The sequence below is a fragment of the Mesoplodon mirus genome (genome assembly GCF_964341445.2).
Source record: "Mesoplodon mirus genome assembly, chromosome: 2".
Classification (NCBI taxonomy): domain Eukaryota; kingdom Metazoa; phylum Chordata; class Mammalia; order Artiodactyla; family Ziphiidae; genus Mesoplodon; species Mesoplodon mirus.
The window spans coordinates 216,540,571-216,562,583 of record NC_138977.1 but is presented as its reverse complement, the minus strand read 5'-3'; the positions used below and the strand labels follow the sequence as shown (position 1 = coordinate 216,562,583).

General features: G+C 34.4%; 1 protein-coding gene across 1 annotated transcript in view; it reads right to left on the bottom strand.

Annotated features, from left to right (window-relative positions):
- The window catches only part of CCDC172 (coiled-coil domain containing 172), a gene marked incomplete at its 3' end in the record, with an annotated part of 47,147 nt that overhangs the window by 5,761 nt on the left and 19,373 nt on the right, over positions 1-22,013 (bottom strand). The window contains exons 5-6 of the mRNA XM_082641709.1: positions 9,591-9,692; positions 8,905-9,007 (exon numbers count right to left, since the gene is read on the bottom strand). Of these exons, the coding sequence (XP_082497835.1) occupies positions 8,905-9,007; positions 9,591-9,692 (205 nt within the window). The remainder of the gene's footprint in view (positions 1-8,904; positions 9,008-9,590; positions 9,693-22,013) is intronic.

The following is a 22,013-nucleotide window of genomic DNA, read 5'->3' as shown; positions in this document are numbered from 1 at the left end:
CATCACAAGGAAAAAATTTTTTTCTAAAATCCTGCTGAATTTTTTTCTAAAGTCAACAGCATGGGATTTTCTTTCTGAACATTTGAAGATAGAGTGGTTTTGTGAACAGCATGTAATGGAAACAGCACAAAAGTTAATATACACCTGCTACTGAGAGACTCTAAATGCATTTATATGAAGTAGTAAATCAATGCTGTTGCCTCTTCAGTGAAAAGGTCATCCAGTTAAGTTGGTCACAGAAGTCACATTGATGGTCCTTAGATTTATAAGAAGGTAAAGCACATGATGATGTTAAAATACTTCTAACCTCTCTAAAAGATACACAGAAAAATATGTGTATTTACATACGTATTTTTTATTTTACCAAATATGTATAGATACTTTTAAATTATGAGAGTAGGCTATGTTGATTAAATAAAAAACTCAAACATTACAAAAATGTAAAACATCAGTCTCCTCTCCCATCGTCTTTCTCCAGAAACCCTCGGTGTAACCAGTGTTCAAAGTTTGGCATATATCCTTTCAGAGTTTGCAAGCACACATACACCTGTGCACACGCATGCATGTGTGTGTTTAGCAAAAAGATAGGATCACACGTACTGGTCTGTAGTTTGCTTTATTACTTAGAAAATACAGACATTTCTCATTAATACATACTAATCAACTTTATTCTTTTTAATGCCAGTGTATGGAGATGCCATATTTTATAACCTTCCTCCCACTGATGGATGTATGAGTTCTTAAATATTCATAATTAGAAACACTTTCATAAATGTATCCTTAAATACTTGTGGGAGTGTTTGTGTAACATTATTTAGGATAATCATCATTTAGCAGAGTAATAAGAATTGTTATCCAGTGTATATTGAGAAAATAATGCACATTTACTTTGCAGTACTCTGTGTTATCAACAGGAATGAACTCAAAGTGGACAAGTGTAACAAGATCTCAGTTCCAAAGCTTCTGGAAAATACTAGTCAAAAATTATGTGTATGTAACCAACCCATATCATCTCTCTCTTTTTTTTTAACATTTATAAGATGTGAAAATCCCCATTTAATTCCAGGATCATTCTTAGCTATGTATTTTGTTGAATATTTCTGTTGACTCTGCATCTTTTCTGGTATAACTTCATCATTTATTCACTAACAGAAGTGCCTCTACAGCATTGATTATGTAGCCTTCAAGCTAATAGAGATCCCCTGTTTTGTGAATTCTCGGCACACACTGTAGTTATTAAAGCTTCTAAGTAAATACAAGGGAAATCTTTATGGTAGAAATCAGTTGATTATTTTAAGTGTTATATTCTGATATAAATGTGCCTATTTGCAAAGGTACCAAACATTGAAGTAATTTTGCTTATTATATGAGCCATATATAATATTAATCATTTCCAAAATTCATTTGTATCTTTGATATCATTACGCAGATTTTTTTTTTCATTTTCATATGTTACCCTTACGAACAACCCCTTTTGGTGTGGGGATGAGGAAGATAATAGAAAATATGTGGTAAAAGGAGATGCCACCCAACCCAGGATTTGGAGTAATGGAGATGCTGGTAGGACCCCCCCTCTCTTTTACCTCCTTCTCAGTAGATCTCTCAAGTTCAGCCTTACACACCTATGAAAGTTCCTACCTGTCTACTGGTGGCCTGGACTGAAGGAAGGCATAATTAGAAAATTGAAATTCTACTTTCACACAATCAACTTACAAACCCACTCTCAGAAATAAATTGGGTATGAAAGAGGATGACATATATATCTTTAAAAAGGAGTATTTTGTGTTTAAATGGCACTGAAATAATTTTCATATGAATTACTATAGAGAAATAATATTTTAAAAGTCAAGCCATGAAAAAAGTGAAAAGTAGGAAGGACTATTTATTAAGCCTTTAGTGTGATTAAGGAAACCAAAAAGGATAAGATTAATAGACTTAACACATAAGATTTAAAATTCTATGTGTCAAAAATGTCATCAACATTGAATGATAATCTGGGTGAAATCTATAGTACTTATGACAAAGGATAACAGTTTATCAAACAACTAACTGATAAAAAAAATCAGTAAGAAGACACTAAAAATCAATAGTTTTTCATTCATGTATTCATCCAGCAAACATGTATCAAACACTTCCTTTGTTCCATACACTATGCAAGTTACTAGAGACACCAAGATGAATAAGACAAGGTAATTCATTTATACTGCTTATCAATTAAGTACAGATTAAAACTACTGAATATCAATTTTCTATCAGATTTTGAAAGACATACTTAAATGACCATAATCAAAATTGGCAACAGTGTGGTACAGAGATAACTCATCTGTTGCTGTGGCAGTATACACTGCATATATTTGGAATGTAATTTGATGAATGTAAATTATTGTAAGCATCTTTAAAATGTTTATGCCATTTAGTGCAATAATTCCACTTATGAGCTCTATCCCAAGGGAATAATTCCAAGTACAGAGGAAGCTTTGTGTACAAAGGTGTTCATAGAAATGTTATTTATAGTAGGAAAAAACAGGAACAACTTAAATGCTGTACTATAAATGAATGATTAAATTAACTGTGGTATAACCACTTGGACTACTATATATTTATCTTAAATGGTATTAATTGGCATGTGTAATTAACTGGGGGAAATGTATATGATAACATTAAGCAAAAGAAAAAAACGAAGAGGCAAGATTACATAATCACTATCACATAAAAGCAAAAGACCTAGACAAAGTATACCTACATTTTAATAGCATTGAGTTTGTGTAGTAGGACTTCGGGTGAAAATTGTCCTTCTTTCTAATTAAATAGTACTTGTTTACATTTCTATAGCTAAAAAGAGTATTCTTTTAGTTAAGGCTTTTCTATGGCACTTAGAGGTAACAAAAAAATGAAATCGTGCAGGATATCATAAAAATACATGGCACATACATTTTGCTAAACTAACTAGCAATGTTGGCCCATCCTCATCAATATCTGATGATTTGGAGAAAGGTGACAATAACCAATGCACACTGCCCTTAGTTATTGTGCAGTAGGTGAAGGAAGTTCTTCTTGACTCCTGTAGGCAATCAGTCTATGCACTGAAGCATGAGATCTGCTTACCATTATATAGCTTTGGCCTAGCTGCAAATACATTAATATTCATACTATTAGCATCTAGTCTCTTTTAAAGCTAGCAACAGTAATCTTTTCTTTAAGTACAGATCTAAATTCTACAGCTTGATTATATGCTGAATAGTGAGATACTTCTTATAATTTATTCTAAATGCCGTCCTTAATTTCAGTAGTCTTTCATCCTTATCGTTAGCTAACTAAAAGGGGAAGTGGTCACCATCCAATTCTGATGGGCTTGAGAGCTCTTACCAAACCTGTAGTCCATTTGAACTGAAAGGGGACAGGGCAAGTATTGATGGTATGGTGGGAAGAAAGATCCCTATCACTGTATTTGAAAAGATAAATATATTAAAATGAAGCCTTACGTACATTGCATAGCAGCATCTACAGTATATTTTAACTCTCCATTTAACTTTCCACTTACTCTTTAAAAATATTACAAGGGATTTTATGCTTGTGTAAACATCTAATGCTCCAAATTAATAACTTGTTCTATGTTTCCAACTTGAGCATTCCTTCAGAATTTTTATTCACTATTAAATTCCTACAAATTCAGAAGACAATGAACTTCACATATATGAGGTATTGTCAACAGCATGGGATTTTAGAAAATCCTGCTGTATTAAACAAGCATAAACATTGGTTATAAAAAGTGTAAAACCAGTCTAAGAAGAAGTGTTGTAGGTAAAAAAAATGCCTGAAATGTTTCAAGTTGTCTGGTATGTTACTATTGCAGTAAATAAAAAGTCATGATGAAGAACTGTATTTTGGTGACCCTGGTGTTGAGTAATAATAAAAAATAATAGGTGTTGGGAGTTTGAAGTGGTCCAGTATATAATGCTATTCTTGCCTACCTGAATTCTGCCCATCTGAGAAATAAGGAAGGCAGAAGGAAGGTCAAGATGTCAAGTTTGCTACTAATATAGCAGTGACTGGAGAATGGGGCTTATATCTGCATGCAAAGGATTCACTAATACTGAACCCCAGAATTAGACTAACGTAACTCACACCACTAGAGACAGAATTGGATGCCACAAGCTTTCTTTCATGGAGTCCTATCGCTGTAAAACTTAAGGGATAGAGGAGCAGAGTGGAACACACACTCTGAGGCCGGCCATACTCCAGAGGGGTAAGGAGAAGAAAGCTGGGCTTCGGTTTATCCTTCCAAACTCACCCATCAGACTGAATCACTCCTCTCCACCTTAGAATAAGAAAGAAGGAGTTCTGGAGGGGGACAACAAGGAGGGTTAAACCAGTAAAGCTTTTTCTTCATGGAAGAAAAAAACCAGGAGTGGAAAGAATTCCATGGGGCTATCTCAGGGGTTAATATACACCATGTCTTTGCAAATAACACTGAAAATAGATGAGGAACTTTTATCTTCTTTGTAGTAAAAATAAAATATGTAGACTCAACCACTGGAACAAATATTTATTAAACACTAAGTACCCTGGACTATGTTAGATGCAGACACTGATAGAAAAATGAAGAAGTAGTAGAGGGAGTTCCCAGTTAAGTGGGAGAGATTGATACACGTAAATATCATAGAATATGATCAATGATATAACAGAATTATAAACATATTCTCTATGAACACAGAGAAAGGAACAGTAGAGGAATGCTTTCATAATTTATTACGTTCATTTATTCCTTCATTTATTTATTCAATACCTACTGTATGCCAACCTCTGTACCAAGGTGTTAGACCATGCGTATACAATGGTAAACAAAGTAGACAAGATCTTTCCCCTTACTGAGCACATGATGAGATAAACATAAAAATAAAGCACATAAATATGTAATAACAAAATGGAATCTGTGCTATCAAGGAAAAAATAGTGTGTTATTAGGAAAAACAACAGGTTATAAAATTTAGATCACAGGGACCCTTCTCTGAGGAAATACTTCAACTGAGATCTAAAGGATAGGGCATGTCCCACCAGGTAGGAGACAAGCAGGCAAGGGGCAAACAGATAACTTGAGGAGAAAGAAAGGCACAGATAAAGGTCTTAGGTGGAAGAAAGCTTGGAGTGCTTGAGGGAGCAGAGTGAGAAGGGGACCATGGTTGAAAATAACATCAGGGAGGTGGTCATATACCATATTGTGACAAGTCATGGACTTTAGGTTTTATTATGTTCATTATGAAGCCATTGATGATTTTAATAAGGGGGCTGACACGATTCAATTTATAATGCAATGAAGGTAGCAAGAGTGGATAACAGGAAAGCAGAGAGAGATTGTTACTGTGATCCAGGTGAGAGAGAGGAGTGGCTAGAACTAGGATGGTGGCCATGGAGAGAGGAGTGGAAGGATTCAAGAAATATTTTGGAGGTAAAAGCAACAAAACTTGGTGATGGAAGGGGGTAGGGTGAGAATGATGAGATTTCTGAACACATCAAACATGCCTGCTACATTTTGGGTTTACTCAGGAAAAATGACATGTGAGCTAGGCCTTGAAGACTAAATCAGATTTTTAACTAATAGAGAAAAAAGAGAAAGATACAGAGGTGTGAAGTCCTGTGGCATATTTGGAATTCCACAAATAGTATTCTGATGTGCTAGTAGAATAGAGTATATGATAGAAATACAGGAAGATAGCACAGATTATGTTTTTGTTTGTTTAATCAGGGCAGCATCACTTCAGATCTATTTCTATGTTTATATTAAATTCTTGGGAATTCAGAACTGGAGCTTAGGAAGGATGGATTAGTGACAAAGATTTGGAAATTATCTATGGATGATAACTAAAACTTTACACCAGATGAGATCCATGGAGAGTACAAAGTAAGAAAACAGTCAATGACTAACCTTTAGGGAGCCTCTGCACTTAAAGGACAGGCAGGAGAAAAAAATGAGAAAGAAGCCTGAAAGGCATGAAATTCAAATGGATGGTATGAAATTAAAATGAAATCCTAAGTAATTATACAATTATAATTATGTCTAATAATTATAGAGCATTTACTGTGTACCAAGCACTGTTGTAAGGGCTTTATATATATTAAGACATTTAGTTTTTGCTATAGTCTTGTGAGGTAGGGCCATTATGAACCTCATTTTATAGATGTAGAGAATGAGGCATAAACAAGTTAAATTGCTTGTCCAAGGTCACTAACCTAGTAAATAGCAGAGCTGGGATTCAAAGGTGTTTGTAATCTTAACCTCTATGCTTACTGCCTCTCGAGACCCTGAGATTTCTGTCCTCCCTGGGCTATGCGAAAAAACTAGCTTGGTCTGTTATACAACCCTCAGGGACGGTTCTTAGAAATTAACACAACCTCTGGTTTAGGTATTCATCATAGCAATATTCTATAAGTTAGTTGCTTTAACATGTGTTAATTAATGAGCCCACACTCTTCACATTAGAATCTTTTAAATAAACAAACGTCTTGTAATTTATAAACAGGGGAAGATTACTTAAAGCAGAGACCATTAAACTGTTGTGAATATAAAGTACTGGTTCTCAAATGTAAAATAGATAGCTAGTGGGAAGTAGCCGCATAGCACAGGGAGATCAGCTCCGTCCTCTGTGACCACCTAGAGGAGTGGGATAGAGAGTGTGGGAGGGAGACGCAAGAGGGAGGAGATATGGGGATATATGTATATGTATAGCTGATTCACTTTGTTATACAGCAGAAACTAACACACCATTGTAAAGCAACTATACTCTAATAAAGGTGTTAAAAATAAATAAAGTACTAGTTCTCTCCATTAATGGATGGCATTAAGTTAAGAGTCCAACAAGCAACCTGGACATGGCAGATTAACTTTATAAAAACATAATCATTACAAAAGAATTTCAATAATATAGACAGAATAAAATATGCATCAAAATTTTCTAATTGCAATAAGTAGAAACAATAAGTTCCTAGAGATGAAGTATTAATTTTTTGTAATTAATTTTTTGTAACTTTTTGTAACCAGTAATTGCTTTCTTACTGGTTAAAGTTTAATAAAAGTAGAAGTACAATTATAATAACTTTAAAATAAAACTGGTCCTGAACTGGGGACAATTTTGCCCACCCGTCTCTGCCCAGGGGACATTGAGCAATATCTGGAGTCATTTTTGGTTTGTCACAACTGGGGTGGGTGGCACTACTGGCATCTAGTTGGTAGAGGTCAGGAATGCTAATAAGCATCTTACCCTGCATAGGACAGCAGTTGGTAGAGGCTAGGAATGCTAATAAACATCTTACACTGCATAGGACAGCTCTCCCACAACAAAGAATATCCTGACCCCAAATCTCAACAGTGCCAAGGCTGAGAAACCCTGCTATAAAAATAGCATCTATATCAAGAGTAGTTAAACCTGAAAATTTAAGATAAAGGCAATTACTATAGAATTCAGTATACATTTGAACACACAGACGAAAAAGATTATTCCAAAATTTAGGGATAAAACCAACTTAATTTTGGCCTTAATGATGTTCGGTAAATGTCATATCATTTTTTGCCATCATCAGCTCCTTGTTATTCAGTTCATTATAAGACTGACGGCCCTCTTTTCTAAAATCTTAACACTTGGTATTTTGACTCTGCTCTTCACACTTGAAATAACTTTTATGGAACATACCAGAAGGGAAACTAAGCTACACATATTAAAGAATTTAAAGTGGGAATTGATAAATATTGGCATTTCATTCAATAACTGCTAAAATGCAAAGAACGGACTAGGTATATTGATTGATGTTTCTTTCTATCCAAATTTCCTTTGTCACCATCTGTGAAGGAAAAGCTCTCTCTAACAAACTTTGTGTGCTTAATTTTAATCCAGGGCAAATTTTTATGACTGAGTGATAAACAAAACTGGAGTTCAAATTGGAAGCCCCTTTACTACTAACTATCATGATACCAGTGGGCATTACCACTTTTAAAAGTGTAAAAAAATCAATGAGCAGACTGTTATTACAGACAATCATTCTGCATCAAACATATCACCCAAGAGATTGATATTTCATGCTTATAAAACTTAACATTAAATTAAATTGCAGATATTTTCTCACAATCTACTAAAATTATGGCCTAAGGCAATACACTGCTACTATGAAGCATTTGTTCAGCTCTAGTGGACTTATTTCCTATATGTTTTATGTGAAAGAAGTCTTCATTTGCCTCTTCGTAGATTTGGTAATGAGGTTTCTGTTTCTTACATTAAATGTAGAAAGTATAGGAAGTTCTTTAAAATTAAGCCAGCAAATATAACACTGAATTATTAATAAATAACAGTGAAATTAATAAACTGGGGGGGTCCTCCTTTGGTATATAATTATGTCATTTCAAATCTCAGCCATTCTTTCATTATCCAAATGCATTTTAAAAATTTAAATATTCCATACAGAAAATACATTTTCAATCTTTAGGCCCAAAACCAGAGTGACAGATTTCAAGTAAAATAGTAGACTGTGTTTTTTTCCCCTGAAATCTAGAAGGACAAAAAATAATTTCAATCATTTCACTCCAGAAAGTTAGGGATAATAAAAAAGAGAGCTGTGGAAACAATACTATATCTTAATCTGTTAGGATATGAATAACTCTGAGACCATGAGGTATATGAAAAGATAAAATTGATTTCAACCTTATCAACCTGATACAGCGTGAAACTTACGTGTAGCACCTTCTAGCCAGTAAACTGTTTGCTTATTAGTATGTTTCAGAATACACATAGAAGGAAATAATTTCTTAAATGAACTTTAAAAAAAACAACAACTGTGCATTTAGTTTTATACTGAAATCTACTTGACAACTTGGAAAATTATCAGATTTTATACCAAAGTATAATAGGCGATTCTTACCTTAAGCATTCAGCATCATTTTGAGGCTTTTCACTGATTTTTATTTTTTCTGCCTCTAGGTACTTGGTAGTACAAACAGCTTCTTTATTTTTATCTTCAAAACCTAAACAATTAAGAAAATTCTTACAATCTTTAAAAAATTAAACATAGGGCTTCCCTGGTGGCGCAGCGGTTGAGAGTCCGTCTGCCAATGCAGAGGACACGGTTTGTGCTCCTATCCAGGAAGATCCCACATGCCGCAGAGCGGCTGGGCCCGTGAGCCATGGCCACTGAGCCTGCGCATCCGGAGCCTGTGCCCCGCAACGGGAGAGGCCACAATAGTGAGAGGCCCGCGTACCGCCAAAAAAAAAAAAAAAAAAAAATTAAACATAAAGGTTATTTTTATTCATTCATAAGAACAATACTCAATTTTGGTGCTTCATGTAAAATATATGTACTAGTGATTTTTATTTTTCTACTTTAATGTAGCAATTAAAGGCACACACAAAAAAGATCTTAACAAAATTTGTGACATTAAAAATACCAGATCTAACACTGATCAGTTCAGTGCTTTACCTATTCCTTTTTTACATCAATAGCAACACTATATCCCAATAGGTGAATACATTTTGAAAGAATAATACTACCCTACAGTATATATATAACAATAGTCATCAGCAAAATAAACTAACTCATAAAGGTAATACCTTTAAGCTTTCTCTGCAAAGTAAATAATTCTTGTATCAATTCACTCTTTTGTTTTTGAAGTTCATTTAACTGGCCACTATCACGTTCCACTGACTTCATTTCTAGAAACAAATAGACAAAAACCAAAAAACATATTTTAACTATTTTAAGTTTGGCCTTATGTATGTCAGGAATGATTAACTTTTTCTTGTGTAGTAAAAATTTAAGCAGTATATGGTCAATTTTAAGTCCCAACAGCTTCCCTTGGCCGTGTAGGAACTGCTTCTTAATAAACTGACCAGGATTATTTAAGCAACAACTGGATACAAAAGAACAAGTTAGTTGAGGGTTAGACTGCTGAAAGAGAATTCAAAATAGTGTCATATTACTAAGTAAAACAAGCTTCCCAATGAAATTAGAAAACTCTACTCATTTTTTGGTTACCATGAACAATGCTGCTATGAACATTCAGGTACAAGTTCTTATGTAGACATATGGTTTCAATTATCTTGAAATACCAGGGAGTGGAATTGTGGGTCATAGGGTAACTCTAGGTGTAACATTTTGAGAAACTGTCAAACTGTTTTCCAAAGTAGTTGTATAATTGTACATTTCTACCAGCAATGGATGAGGTTTCCAATTTCTCCACAGCCTATCCAACACTCTTATCTACTCCTTTATTATAGCCAGGCTAGTGGCATCTCATTGTGGTTTTAATTTGCATTTTCCTAATTATTTTGAACGTCTTTCATGTATGGCCATTTGTATGCCTTTTTTGGATAAATGCCTTTTTAAATACTTTGCCCATTAAAAAAACTGGGTTATTTTTCTTTTTATTGTTTAGTTGTAAGAGTTCTTTATATATTCTGGATGCTAGTCCCTTATTAGATACATGATTTGCCAATATTTTCTACAATTCTGTGGGTTGTCTTTTCACTTTTTTAATAGTGTCCTTTGAAACTCAAGTTTTAATTTTGATGAAGTCCAATTTATCTCTTCTTTTGTTGCTTGTGAATACCTAGAAAAACATTTCCTAATCCTAAGTTATGAAGATTTACAACTGTGTTTTATTCTAAGAGTTTTATATTTTTAGCTCTTACATTTAGGTCTGTGATCTGTTTTGATTTAGTTTTGGTGTACAGTATGAGGTAGATGTCCACATTCATTCTTTTGCAGGGGGATATCCAGTTATCCTAGCACCTTTATTTAAAAAGACTATTCTTTTGCAAATGAATTGCCTTGGCATACGTGTAAAAATCAATTGACCATAAATGTATGGGTTTACTTTTGGATTCTCAATTATATCCCCTTGATCTATATGCCCATACTCATACCAGCACCTCACTGTCTTCATGACAGCAGCTTTGTTCTAAGTTTGAAATCAGAAAGTGTGAGTCTTCCAACTCTGTTCTTTTTCAAGTTTGTTTTGGCTATTATTGGTCCTTTGCATTTCTATGAATTTTAGGGTCAGATTGCAAAAAGCCAGCTAGAATATTTGATAGGGGTTGTATTGAATCTGTAGATCACATTTGGGAGTATTGCCATCTTAACAATATTAGATCTTCCAATCCATCAACTTGGGATGACTTTCCATTTATTTAGGTCTTCTTTAATTTCCTTCAACAATGTTTTTTGTAGTCTTGAACTTTTGTTAAATGTATTCCTAAGTATTTTACTTTTTGATTGTAAATTGAATGTTCTTTAACTTACAAATTGTTCATTGTTAGTATATAGAAATATAATTGATTTGTATATATTGATCTAATATCCTGCAACCTTGCTGAACTTGTTTATTAGCTCAAATAGTTTTCTGGTGGATTCCTTAGGATTTCTATACACAAGATCATGTTATCTTCAAATAGAGATAGTTTTACTTCTTCCTTTCCAGTCTAGATGTCTTTTACTTCTTTTTCTTGCCTGATTGCCCAGGCTAAAATCTCTAGCAACATGTTGAATAGAAGTAGTAGGAGTGGATATCTTTGTATTTTCCCAATCTTAGGTGAGGAATTTTCATTCTTTCATCATTAATAGCATTCACCATGGGTTTTTCATAGATACCCTTTATCAGGTTGAGAATGGTCCCTTCTATGTCTACTGTATTGAATTTTTTTTTAAACCATGAAAGGGTGTTGGATCTTGTCAAATGATTTTCCTGAATCTTTGATTATTTTTATATCTTTTATTTATCTCTTCATTATATTCATGGTCTTGAGTATATTTATAAGAACAATTTAAAAAGTCTTTCTCTGCTAATTGCATAATCTCTATGATTTCTAGAGATGTTTCTATTGACCTAATTTCCTGCTTGCTATGAGTTACAACTGGCTTTTTCACATGTATAGTGATTTTTGATTGGATACTAGACATTGTGTTCACTATTTTCTTGAATGTTTGAATTTTGATCTCTTCCCTTAAAGCATGTTGATGCTTGTTATTTAGCAGGCAGGTAGGTAACATGATTAGGTCCAAACCTTGTTTTTAAGATTTTTTTTAAAGGAGTGTGTCCAGAAGAGCCTTAAGTCTAAGGCTAATTTAATCTTGCTATTAAGGCAGGACTCTTCTGTTTAATGAGATCTTTCTATTCTGATAGGATGGAACATGAATGTCTCCCAGTCCTGTGTGAGTTCTTAGAATTGTTGACCTTATGACTCTTCAGCAGTTTTTCTTCACTCAGCCTAGTGGTTTTCCCATATGTATGCACAGAGTAATATATAGCCAGAGGCTCAAAGCAACCTCTATAAAGATTTCTGGAGGTTTTTGTCTGTGTAGTTCTTTCCTCTCAAGTACATTGTCCTGAAAATTTCAGCTAACTCAGCCTCCCTGAACTCCAATCTTTGTATCCTCAACTCAATCAGACCACTCTGCTTTGCTTAAGTTCCCCCTCTCAGTCCTGCTGTCAAAGAATTGCATCCAGGTAAAAAGCTAGGGTAATCATATCTCATGTGTTTCCCTTCTCTCAGTAATCATAGTCTTGAACAGTCTCTTTTCCTCAATATGTAAAAATAGTTTTTAATATATTTTCTTCAGTTCTAGTTGTTTGTGTTGTGCTCCTTCCTGATTATAAGTGAAAGTTCTCCACATACTATTTAAATTATCCTCTTACTTGTCTATCTCTCATAGTAGACCATAAGCTCCTTAAAAACAGGAGCTTTCATTTATCTTTAAACTCCAATTCTTGTACAGTGCTTGTCATAATATATACAGAACACATAGCATGTGCTCAAGAGAGTGTGCTGAACTGAACTCAAATAAATCATATAATTGAATTAAAAATTTTTATTATCCATGTTTTTGTCAATTAATTTAAAATGAACAGTTCTTTGAAAAAAATTAATAAACTCATATTTATGCTTCTGCTCCTTTAATAAATGAATATTTAAAATATAAACATAACTACATGCTAATAATTAAGAGAAGTATTCCAGGATACCACTACAATCTTTAAGAGATTTTAAAAGTGAAACAATATTTTATTCTATTAACTGATTTATCAGACATTCTATGATAAAGTGATAAAATATCTTTGTAGAACTTGGGCAAGAATGATAGAGAAATTTTGGACTTAAACATTCCTGAGTTAGAGAATGTATTATTTTTCTTAGTCCTAACTCTCTAGGCTAAATGGAAAAGGCATGGTTCCAAGACTGTTTCTTCCCTCCCAAAAAATAAGACAAGTGCATCAATTCCTATGACACGTACACAACAGAAAGAATAAACACAATGTTTGTGGTAATAACTTTTTTCCCACTTTTCTACTGCCTCATTTTAATTTTGTTATTACTTTTATTTTATAGCTTTATTGAGGTATAACTGATGTGGTGATAACTTTTTACTTCCTTCCACTGCTTAAAATCCAAGAAGTTCTAATCAAGCTAGGTTTTATGGCTATGAATATTAAACCAAATTAAGACAATGAAAATTCATTCCCATCTTTTGACATGTGAGTTGTCTTTCTCATATAACTGTACATACATTGCCTATCTTTAAAGAATACTAGCAAGCAAGGTGTGTAATATGCTTCCTCTTATCTAACATCCAAGAAAAACTGATTCACCAACTGGAAGAAATAAATAAGGGGGACATTTTGAGAAAAATGTTGTGACAATCATTATAGTCATTATTTTGAAGCCAAAAGTGATGGACCCTTTTATCCATGAATTATCAGATGTTCAAAATAAATAAACATTTATTAATTTCACAAATATATATTGAATACCAAATATGAATACTTCTAGTTGCTCAGGCTAAAAAAACTTGGAGTCAACTGTTAATGCCTCTCTCTCTCTCAAACCCCACATCTAATCCATCATGAAATCCTACTTGTCCATCTTCAAAATTTATCCAGAATCCAAACACCTCTCACCATTTCAATTGCTTACAGTCTTAAACTAAGCCATCATTATCTCTGGTCTCGATTACTACCGCTTTTCCCTAGGTTTCTGCTTCTGCTTTTACCTCCATTAAGTGTATTTTCAACTGAGGCCAAAGAAATCCTATTAACATATGTGAGACCCTTCACTCCTGTGCTCAAAATTCTCCAATGACTTCTGATCTCACTTGAGTAAAAGCCAAAGTTTTTCAAATGGCCCACAGGTTTTAAATGATCTGAGTTCTTAATTTTAAATTAATTTTTATTGGAGTATAGTTGCTTTATGTTAGTTTCTACTGTACAGCAAAATGAATCAGCTATACATATACATATATCCCCTCTTTTTTGGATTCCCTTCCCATTTAGGTCACCACAGTGCATTAAGCAGAGTTCCTTGTGCTATATAGTATGTTCCATTAGTTGTCTATTTTATACACAGTATCAATAGTGTTTATGTGTCAATCCCAATCTCCCAATTCCTCCCAGTCCCCCTTTACCCCCTGGTATTCATACGTTTGTCTCTATTTCTGCTATGCAAATAAGATCATCTATACCATTTTTCTAGATTCCACATATATGCATTAACATAAGATATTTGTTTTTCTCTTTCCGACTTACTTCACTCTGTATGACACTCTCTAGGTCCATCCACAACTCTACAAATGACCCAACTTCATTCCTTTTAATGGCTGAGTCATATTCCATTGTATATATGTGCCACATCTTCTTTATCCAGTCATCTGTCAATGGACACTTAGGTTGCTTCAATGTCCTAGTTATTGTAAATAGTGCTGCAATGAACACTGGGGTACATGTGTCTGTTTGAATTATGGTTTTCTCAGGGTATATGTCCAGTAGTGCGATTGCTGGGTCATATGGTAGTCCTATTTTTAGTTTTTTAAGGAACCCCCAGACTGTTTTCCATAGTGGCTGTATCTTGTCACCTCTCTGACCGCACGACCTCTCCTTCTACTCTAAAGACATTAGGCTCTTGGGACTTCTCTGGTGGCGCAGTAGTTAAGAATCCACCTGCCAATGCAGGGGACACAGGTTCGAGCCCTGGTCTGGGAAGATCCCACATGCTGCGGAGCAACTAAGCCCATGCACCACAACTCCTGAGCCTGCGCTCTAGAGCCCACAAGCCACAACTACTGAAGCCCGAGCACCTAGAGCCTGTGCTTTGCAACAAGAGAAGCCACCGCAATGAGAAGCCCACGCACTGCAACAAAGAGTAGCCCCTGCTCAATGCAACTAGAGAAAGCCTGCACGCAGCAATGAAGACCCAATGTAGCCAAAAATAAATAAATAAATTTAAAATGACAACAACAACATTAGGCTCTTTGTTTTTCCTCGAAATCAGATTAGGCACAATCTCCCTCTGTAGGCTTTGTATCAGCTATCCTTCTGTCTGAAATGCTCTTCCCCTAGATATTCATTTGGCTCATTCTCTTACTTCTTTCAGGCTTTATTCAAAACACACCTCATCAGTGAGGCCTTCCCAGGACATCTATGTAATATTGTAACACATACACATGCACGTCTGTGTGCACACACACACACGCATACACATAAGATATCCCTAGAAGGTGGAGAACCACTAGGTTGTGTAGGGCTGGCAAAAAAAGTTGAGGAACTTGGTTTGCTATGTTTATCATGATATTTTAAAACATAATGTAACTAAATTAAGAGGCTCATAGTAATAGTCCAGAACTAGTAATTCCTTCTAAAAATATATGGGTGTTAATATTTTGGCAACTTCAAAGGGCAAGAATAGCGTCCACATCTGAAGTTAAAAACTAATAAATCAAGGAAGATATCAGGTAGTGGAAAGAAAACTCTAAGTAGCAGAAAATAATAAAATAGCTATGGAGAGATGAAGATGAAGATTATTCAAAACCCAATGTAACTGGCTGACTAACCATAGTTATGGTCTAAAAGCTCAATGGGAAAGGTCAGAGGGGACAGCCAGCAGAAGAAGGAAGAGAGAAGAGAAAAATCAAGTATCAGGAAATAACAGATATGGTGGTACAAATTAGAAAAGGGAATGGAAGAGCAACCACTGACGGGACAGAAGACAAATGGAAACTAAAACTGCTCTGAGAAGAAAATGGCTCTAGTATGTGCTTAAAATTTGAGTAACTCCTTTCTCCACCAGCACCAACAGGGAGAAACAGTCACCATAAACAGTTTCACAGGTGAATTCTTTTGAACTTTGAAGGAGTTGATAATTGTAGTATTTACATTTTTTCCAGCTGGAGAAAGAAGAAAGCTTTTACATTCTTTCTGTTAAGTCAATATAACACACACACAAAGATTAATCTCACTTATAAATACTGATGCAAAAATCTTAAAGAAAACATTAGAGACCACAGCTAAGTAAGGCTAATAATAGGATATTTATTAACAAAGTTCATTATGTTAATAGATTAAAGTGGGAAAAGCATATATGATCATCTCAAAAGGGGGAGGGTAGGGAGGGAAAGAAAAAAGAGGGGAGAGAGAGAGAAGGAGAAGAAAGAGAGAGAAGGAGAAGAAAGAGAGAAAGTTTCAATCTGGTGTCATGATTAATAGTAAAACTCTTTCTAAGCTGGAGACAAGATCCAGAAGCCATAATGGAAAAGATTGATGAAGATGACTGCAAAAGTTTTAAATTTCTATATGGCATTCAGACATATGCAGACACACACAGAGACACACACATACATACTCTAAGTATAGTCAAAGGTAAACAATAAACTAGGACACAAATTTATAACACATGACACAGGGCTAAGTTCATTAATTTACAAAAAGCTCATATAAATCAGTAAGAATAAAAATACATAAAGGATATTAACAGATTGTTCGCAGAAAAAGAAAAATATAAATGGTCAATAAATGCAGATAAATTCAACATAGTGAAAAATCAAAGAAATGCTAATTAAACCAACAATGAAAGTAACATCTTGACTTGTCAGATCGGCAAAGATTAAAGTCATTGATAATGCCCAGATTGGTAATGGTAGGAGATACTAATGTAGGAAAACAGGCACTTTCCTGTGCAGTTGGTAGGAAAATGAATTCAGTGCTATAAGGGGTGTAATTTAGTATTAAGTCTCTTAATATTTCCCTTTGATTTAGCGATTTCATTAGTAGATTTTTACCACACAAGTACATTCACAAAAGCACAGATAACATACTCAGATTATTACAGGCCCTTGTTGTTGTTCATGTAGGTTGTTTCTTAATTTTTATTTTTATTTTATTTTGTTTTCTTCTTGAATCACCACCAGTCCCACCACCTGTGTACCGTTGCCCATTTCACTGGGAATTTAGCTTCTTTCTGTAATTTTCAACTCTACCTCCCTACTGGCTCCAATCCATCAATATTTAAATATCTTCAAATATCTCCCATTTCAAAAAAGAAAAATGAAAAAAGGACAATCCCACTTTCCCACTAAAAACCCTCCCCTGACCTCACATCCTCCCGGGTTACTGGACTTTCTATCTTATCTGCAGAGAAACTTCTTCGAAGACTTATCTATGCTCATGGTCACCATTTCCTCTTCCTCGCTGCTCAACTCATCACAACCCGGCTTCTGCCCTTCTTCTCTAATTACCTCAATCTGTTGCTTTTCCTAAAGATCACCAGGGACATCCAACTGCTGCTTCTTAGTCCTTATGGTTGACAGTTTGGCAGCTTTGCCAAATGTTCTCAAATACAACCTCAAATACTCTCTCCCCTAGGTGATCCCAACTTCACAGAGCAATGTATCCTTTCTTGAATGTGCCTAAACTTCTCGAAGCTCTTTCTCACACTCTGCTGGCTTTCTTCCTCTTCTTGAAAGTCGTGGTGTTACTCAGGGTTCTAGTATTTTCTTTCAATACATTCTCCCTGGGTGATGCCCCAAATTTAATAGCTCTAGCCCAAACCTCTCTCTGAGCTCTTAAGTTAAATATCTAACTATCTGACATCTAGACCCAAACCTCTCATTTGTCTAATCCCTATGACACTTCAGATCTCAGTCTGAAAGTCACTTGCTCAGGTAGTCCTTCCTTAACTACCTAGTCCAGGTTAGATTCCCTTACATGTTCTCATATCAGTTTGTACTTCTCTTTTTGAAGCAGTCATCAATTTATAATTATCTAATTTATACTGTTGGAGATAGAGCATTAAACAAAACGAGTCCCTGCCATTATGGAGATTAAATTTCATATGGAAACCCTAGAGACATTCTGAAAGTATAAAGAACCAACAGTATCAAGCACCATGAAAGCAAATCTGTTAAAATAAATTCATATTTCTGGAAGAACGAACACAAAATAGGGAGTTCCTACATTATTTGTGGCATCAAGGACCTTTTTTCTCTATCATCTATATAGAGGAGTAATTTACATAAAGTACATACATTTATAGCACACAATTTCATGAGTTTTGACCATCATATATACTGTGAAACCACCATAATCAAGAAATAATGTATTTCCATTAATCCCCCAAAATTCCTGTGCCCCTTTGCAGTTCATACATTGCAACCTAGGCAACCACTGATCTGCTTGTTGTCACTTTCTGATTGCTGTCACATAGTTTGCGTTGTATATAGTACTTATTTTTCTGTGTCTAGCTGATTTCACTCATCATATCATTTTGAGATGCATCCATGTTGTGTGTCAGCAGATTTCTTATTTTTATTGTTGAGTATTCCATTGCATGGATATACCAGTTTTGTTTATCCATTCTCCTCTTAATCTTAATTAACCTCGTAACATTTAAGTTATGTTCAGCTTTATGAATAAAGCTGCTAAAACTTGGTGTGAACATATGCTTCATTTCTCTGGAGTATGTTTAACTTTTTAAGAAACTGTAAAACAATTTTCCAAAGTGGTTGTATGATTTATTTTACATTCCCATCACTACCATATGTATTTCAAGTGCTCCATATTCTTGTCGACATTTGCTATGATAAAGCTTTTTAATTTTAATTAAGTGAATATACAGTGATATTACATCATGGTTTTAATTTGCATTTTCCTTATGACTAAAGATATTGAGTGTCTTTTCACATGTTCATTGGTCATTAGTATATACTCTTTTGCAAAGTTCAAATCTTTTTCCCCTTTTACAATCAGTTTTGTTGCCTTCTTATTAAGTTGTAAGAGTTCATTATATTCTGGATAATAGTACATTGCCAGATATGTATACTGCAAATATTTTCTCCAAGTCTGTGCTTTGATTTTTCATTTTTAAGTAGTATTTTTTTTTTCTTTTGCAGTACGCGGGCCTCTCACTGTTGTGGCCTCTCCCATTGCGGAGCACAGGCTCCGGATGCGCAGGCTCAGCGGCCATGGCTCACGGGCCCAGCCGCTCCGCAGCATGTGGGATCTTCCCGGACCGGGGCACAAACCCCTCTCCCCTGCATCGGCAGGTGGACTCTCAACCACTGTGCCACCAGGGAAGCCCCTGAGTTGATTCTTAATATGGTGTGAAGTAAAAGTTAAGAATCATTGTTTTGTAATAGATGAATGAATTTCCTTTACCCACTGAACTGCCTTGCTACCGTCGGTGAAAATCAGTTGCCCGTATATGCATGAGTCTATTTCTGGACTCTTTTCCATTCCAGTGATCTATGTGCCTATTCTTAAGCCAATGACACATTATCTTGATTATTGTAGCTTTTTAGCAATTTTGAAACCAGGGAGTATGAATCTCTAAATTTTGTTCTATTTTTTTTAAATTGTGGCTATTTTAAGTCATTTGTATTTCCATATAAATATTAGAATCTGCTTGTAGAGATTTAATAAAACTTAATGGGACTTTTACTGAGATTCTGTTGAACCTAAGATCCATTTGAAGAGAACTGACATATTAAAAATATTAAATTTTCCAATCCCTGAACATGGCATATCTATTTATTTAGTTCTTCCTTAATGTCTCTCAGCAATGCTCAGTTTACAGTGTAGAAGTCCTGCATGTCTTCTGTTAAATTTGTTCCTATGTTATTTTTTGATCCTGTTTAAATGGCATTTTTATTTCATTTTCCTATTGTTTGCTGTTAGCACATAAAAATTCAACTGATTTTTATACATCAATCTTGCATTATTTTATTGACTTATTAATTTTAGCAATTGTTTTGTAAATTTCTTACTATTTTCTACATAAACAATCATAATCTACTAATAGAGGCAATTTTATTTTTATCCTTTCTGATCTGTATGCCTTTTTTCCCCTTGTCTTATTGCAATAGCTAAAATGGCTAGGACATCCAGAGCCATACTGAATAAAAGTGGTATTAATGGGCACACTCACCTTATTCTCAATCTTTGTGGGAAAGTATTTAATATGTCACCATTATGTATGATGTTAGTATTCAATATTTCACCATTAAGTATAATATTAGCTGTAGGCTTTTCATACAGGATACTTACCAGATTGAGAAGGTTCCCTTCTATTCCTGGTTTTCTGAATGTTATACAGAACTGTACAGATCCACTTACCAGGCCCCCTTTCCATTTATGTTATAGTTGTCATGTATGCATATGACATACATGTATACAAATGGCCTCTACATTCATTATAAACTCCACAAGACAATATATTTTTTAAGAAATCATATGTATTTTTAAAAATTAAGAGAAAACATAGGTACTTATATTTTATTTGCCATTTCTGATTATCTTAATTAAGATATGAGTTTGTCTCTGGTGTCATTTTTACTTTTACTTGGAGAGCTTCCTTTAGCATTTCTTGCTGTTCAGTCATGGTTGTTCAGTCGTGGTGGCAAAGAATTCTCTTAATTTTCCTTTACTTGAAAATGTCTTTATTTTACCTTTTGAAGGATTTTTCACTGGATATAGAGATTTACTTTTCTTTCAACACTTTCATTATTCCACTATCTTCTTGACTTCATGGTTTCTAGTGACAAGTACATGGTCATTTGATTAATTGCTCCCTGTTTTCAAGATTTTTTTATCTTTGGCTTTTCAACAATTTCACTATTATTATGTCCCTAGGCATGAATTTCTTTGAATTTATCTTGTTTGGATTTGCTGAGCTTCTTGAATCTATGAATTAATATTTTTCAGCAAATTTGACATTTTCTGCCATGATTTCTTCAAATATGTTTTCTGCCCCATTCTCTCTCCTCACTCCTTCAGAAACTCTAATTATTTGCATGTTAGACCTTTTGAAATTGTCCCACAGGTCTCTGAGTTTCTATTTTTTGTTTCAATTTTTTCTCTCTTCTTCAGATTGGGTAATTTCTATTAATCCAGCTTCATGTTCATTGGCTCCTCTGTCAGCTCCATTCTGCTATTAAGTGACATTTTTATTTCAGATATTGTATTTTTCAGTTCTAAAATGTTCATTTGATTCTTTTTTACATTTTATATTTTTCTGCTGAGATTACCTATCTTTTCATCTATTACAAGTGCATTTTTCTTAACTCATTGAGCATAGTTAATAAAGCTGCTATAAAGTTTTTAGCTCCAATATCTAGATCACTGTGGTTTTGGCATCTCATTATTTTCTTTTGACATTAGGGGTCATGTTTCACTGATTCTTCACAGGTCAAGGAATTTTGGATTGCATCCTGAACAGTGTGAATATCATGTTGTGGAGATTTTGACTTTTTTTTTAAATAACAGCCATCCTAAATGGGTGTTAAGCAATATCTCATTGTGGTTTTGATTTCCATTTCCCTAATGACTATTTAGGTTGAACATCTTTTCATGAGCTTACTGGCCATTTCTTTGGAAAAATGGTCTATTCAAATCCTTTGCCCATTTTTTAACTGGGTTTTTTTGGTTTGGTTTGGTTTTTTTGGTGTTGAGTTATGGGTTTTTTTTTTAATATTCTGGGTATTAATCCCTTATCAAAGATATGACTTGAAAATATTTTCTCCCATTCTGTGGGCTGTGTTTTTACTCTCTTGATAGTGTCCTTTGATGTACAGAAGATTTTAATTTTGATCAAGTACAGTTTATCTATTTTTTCTTTTATTGTCTGTGTTTTCAGCATCCAAGAAATCATCACCAAATGCAATGCCATGAGGTGTTTCCCATGTTTTCTTCTAAGAGCTTCATTATTTTATTTTTT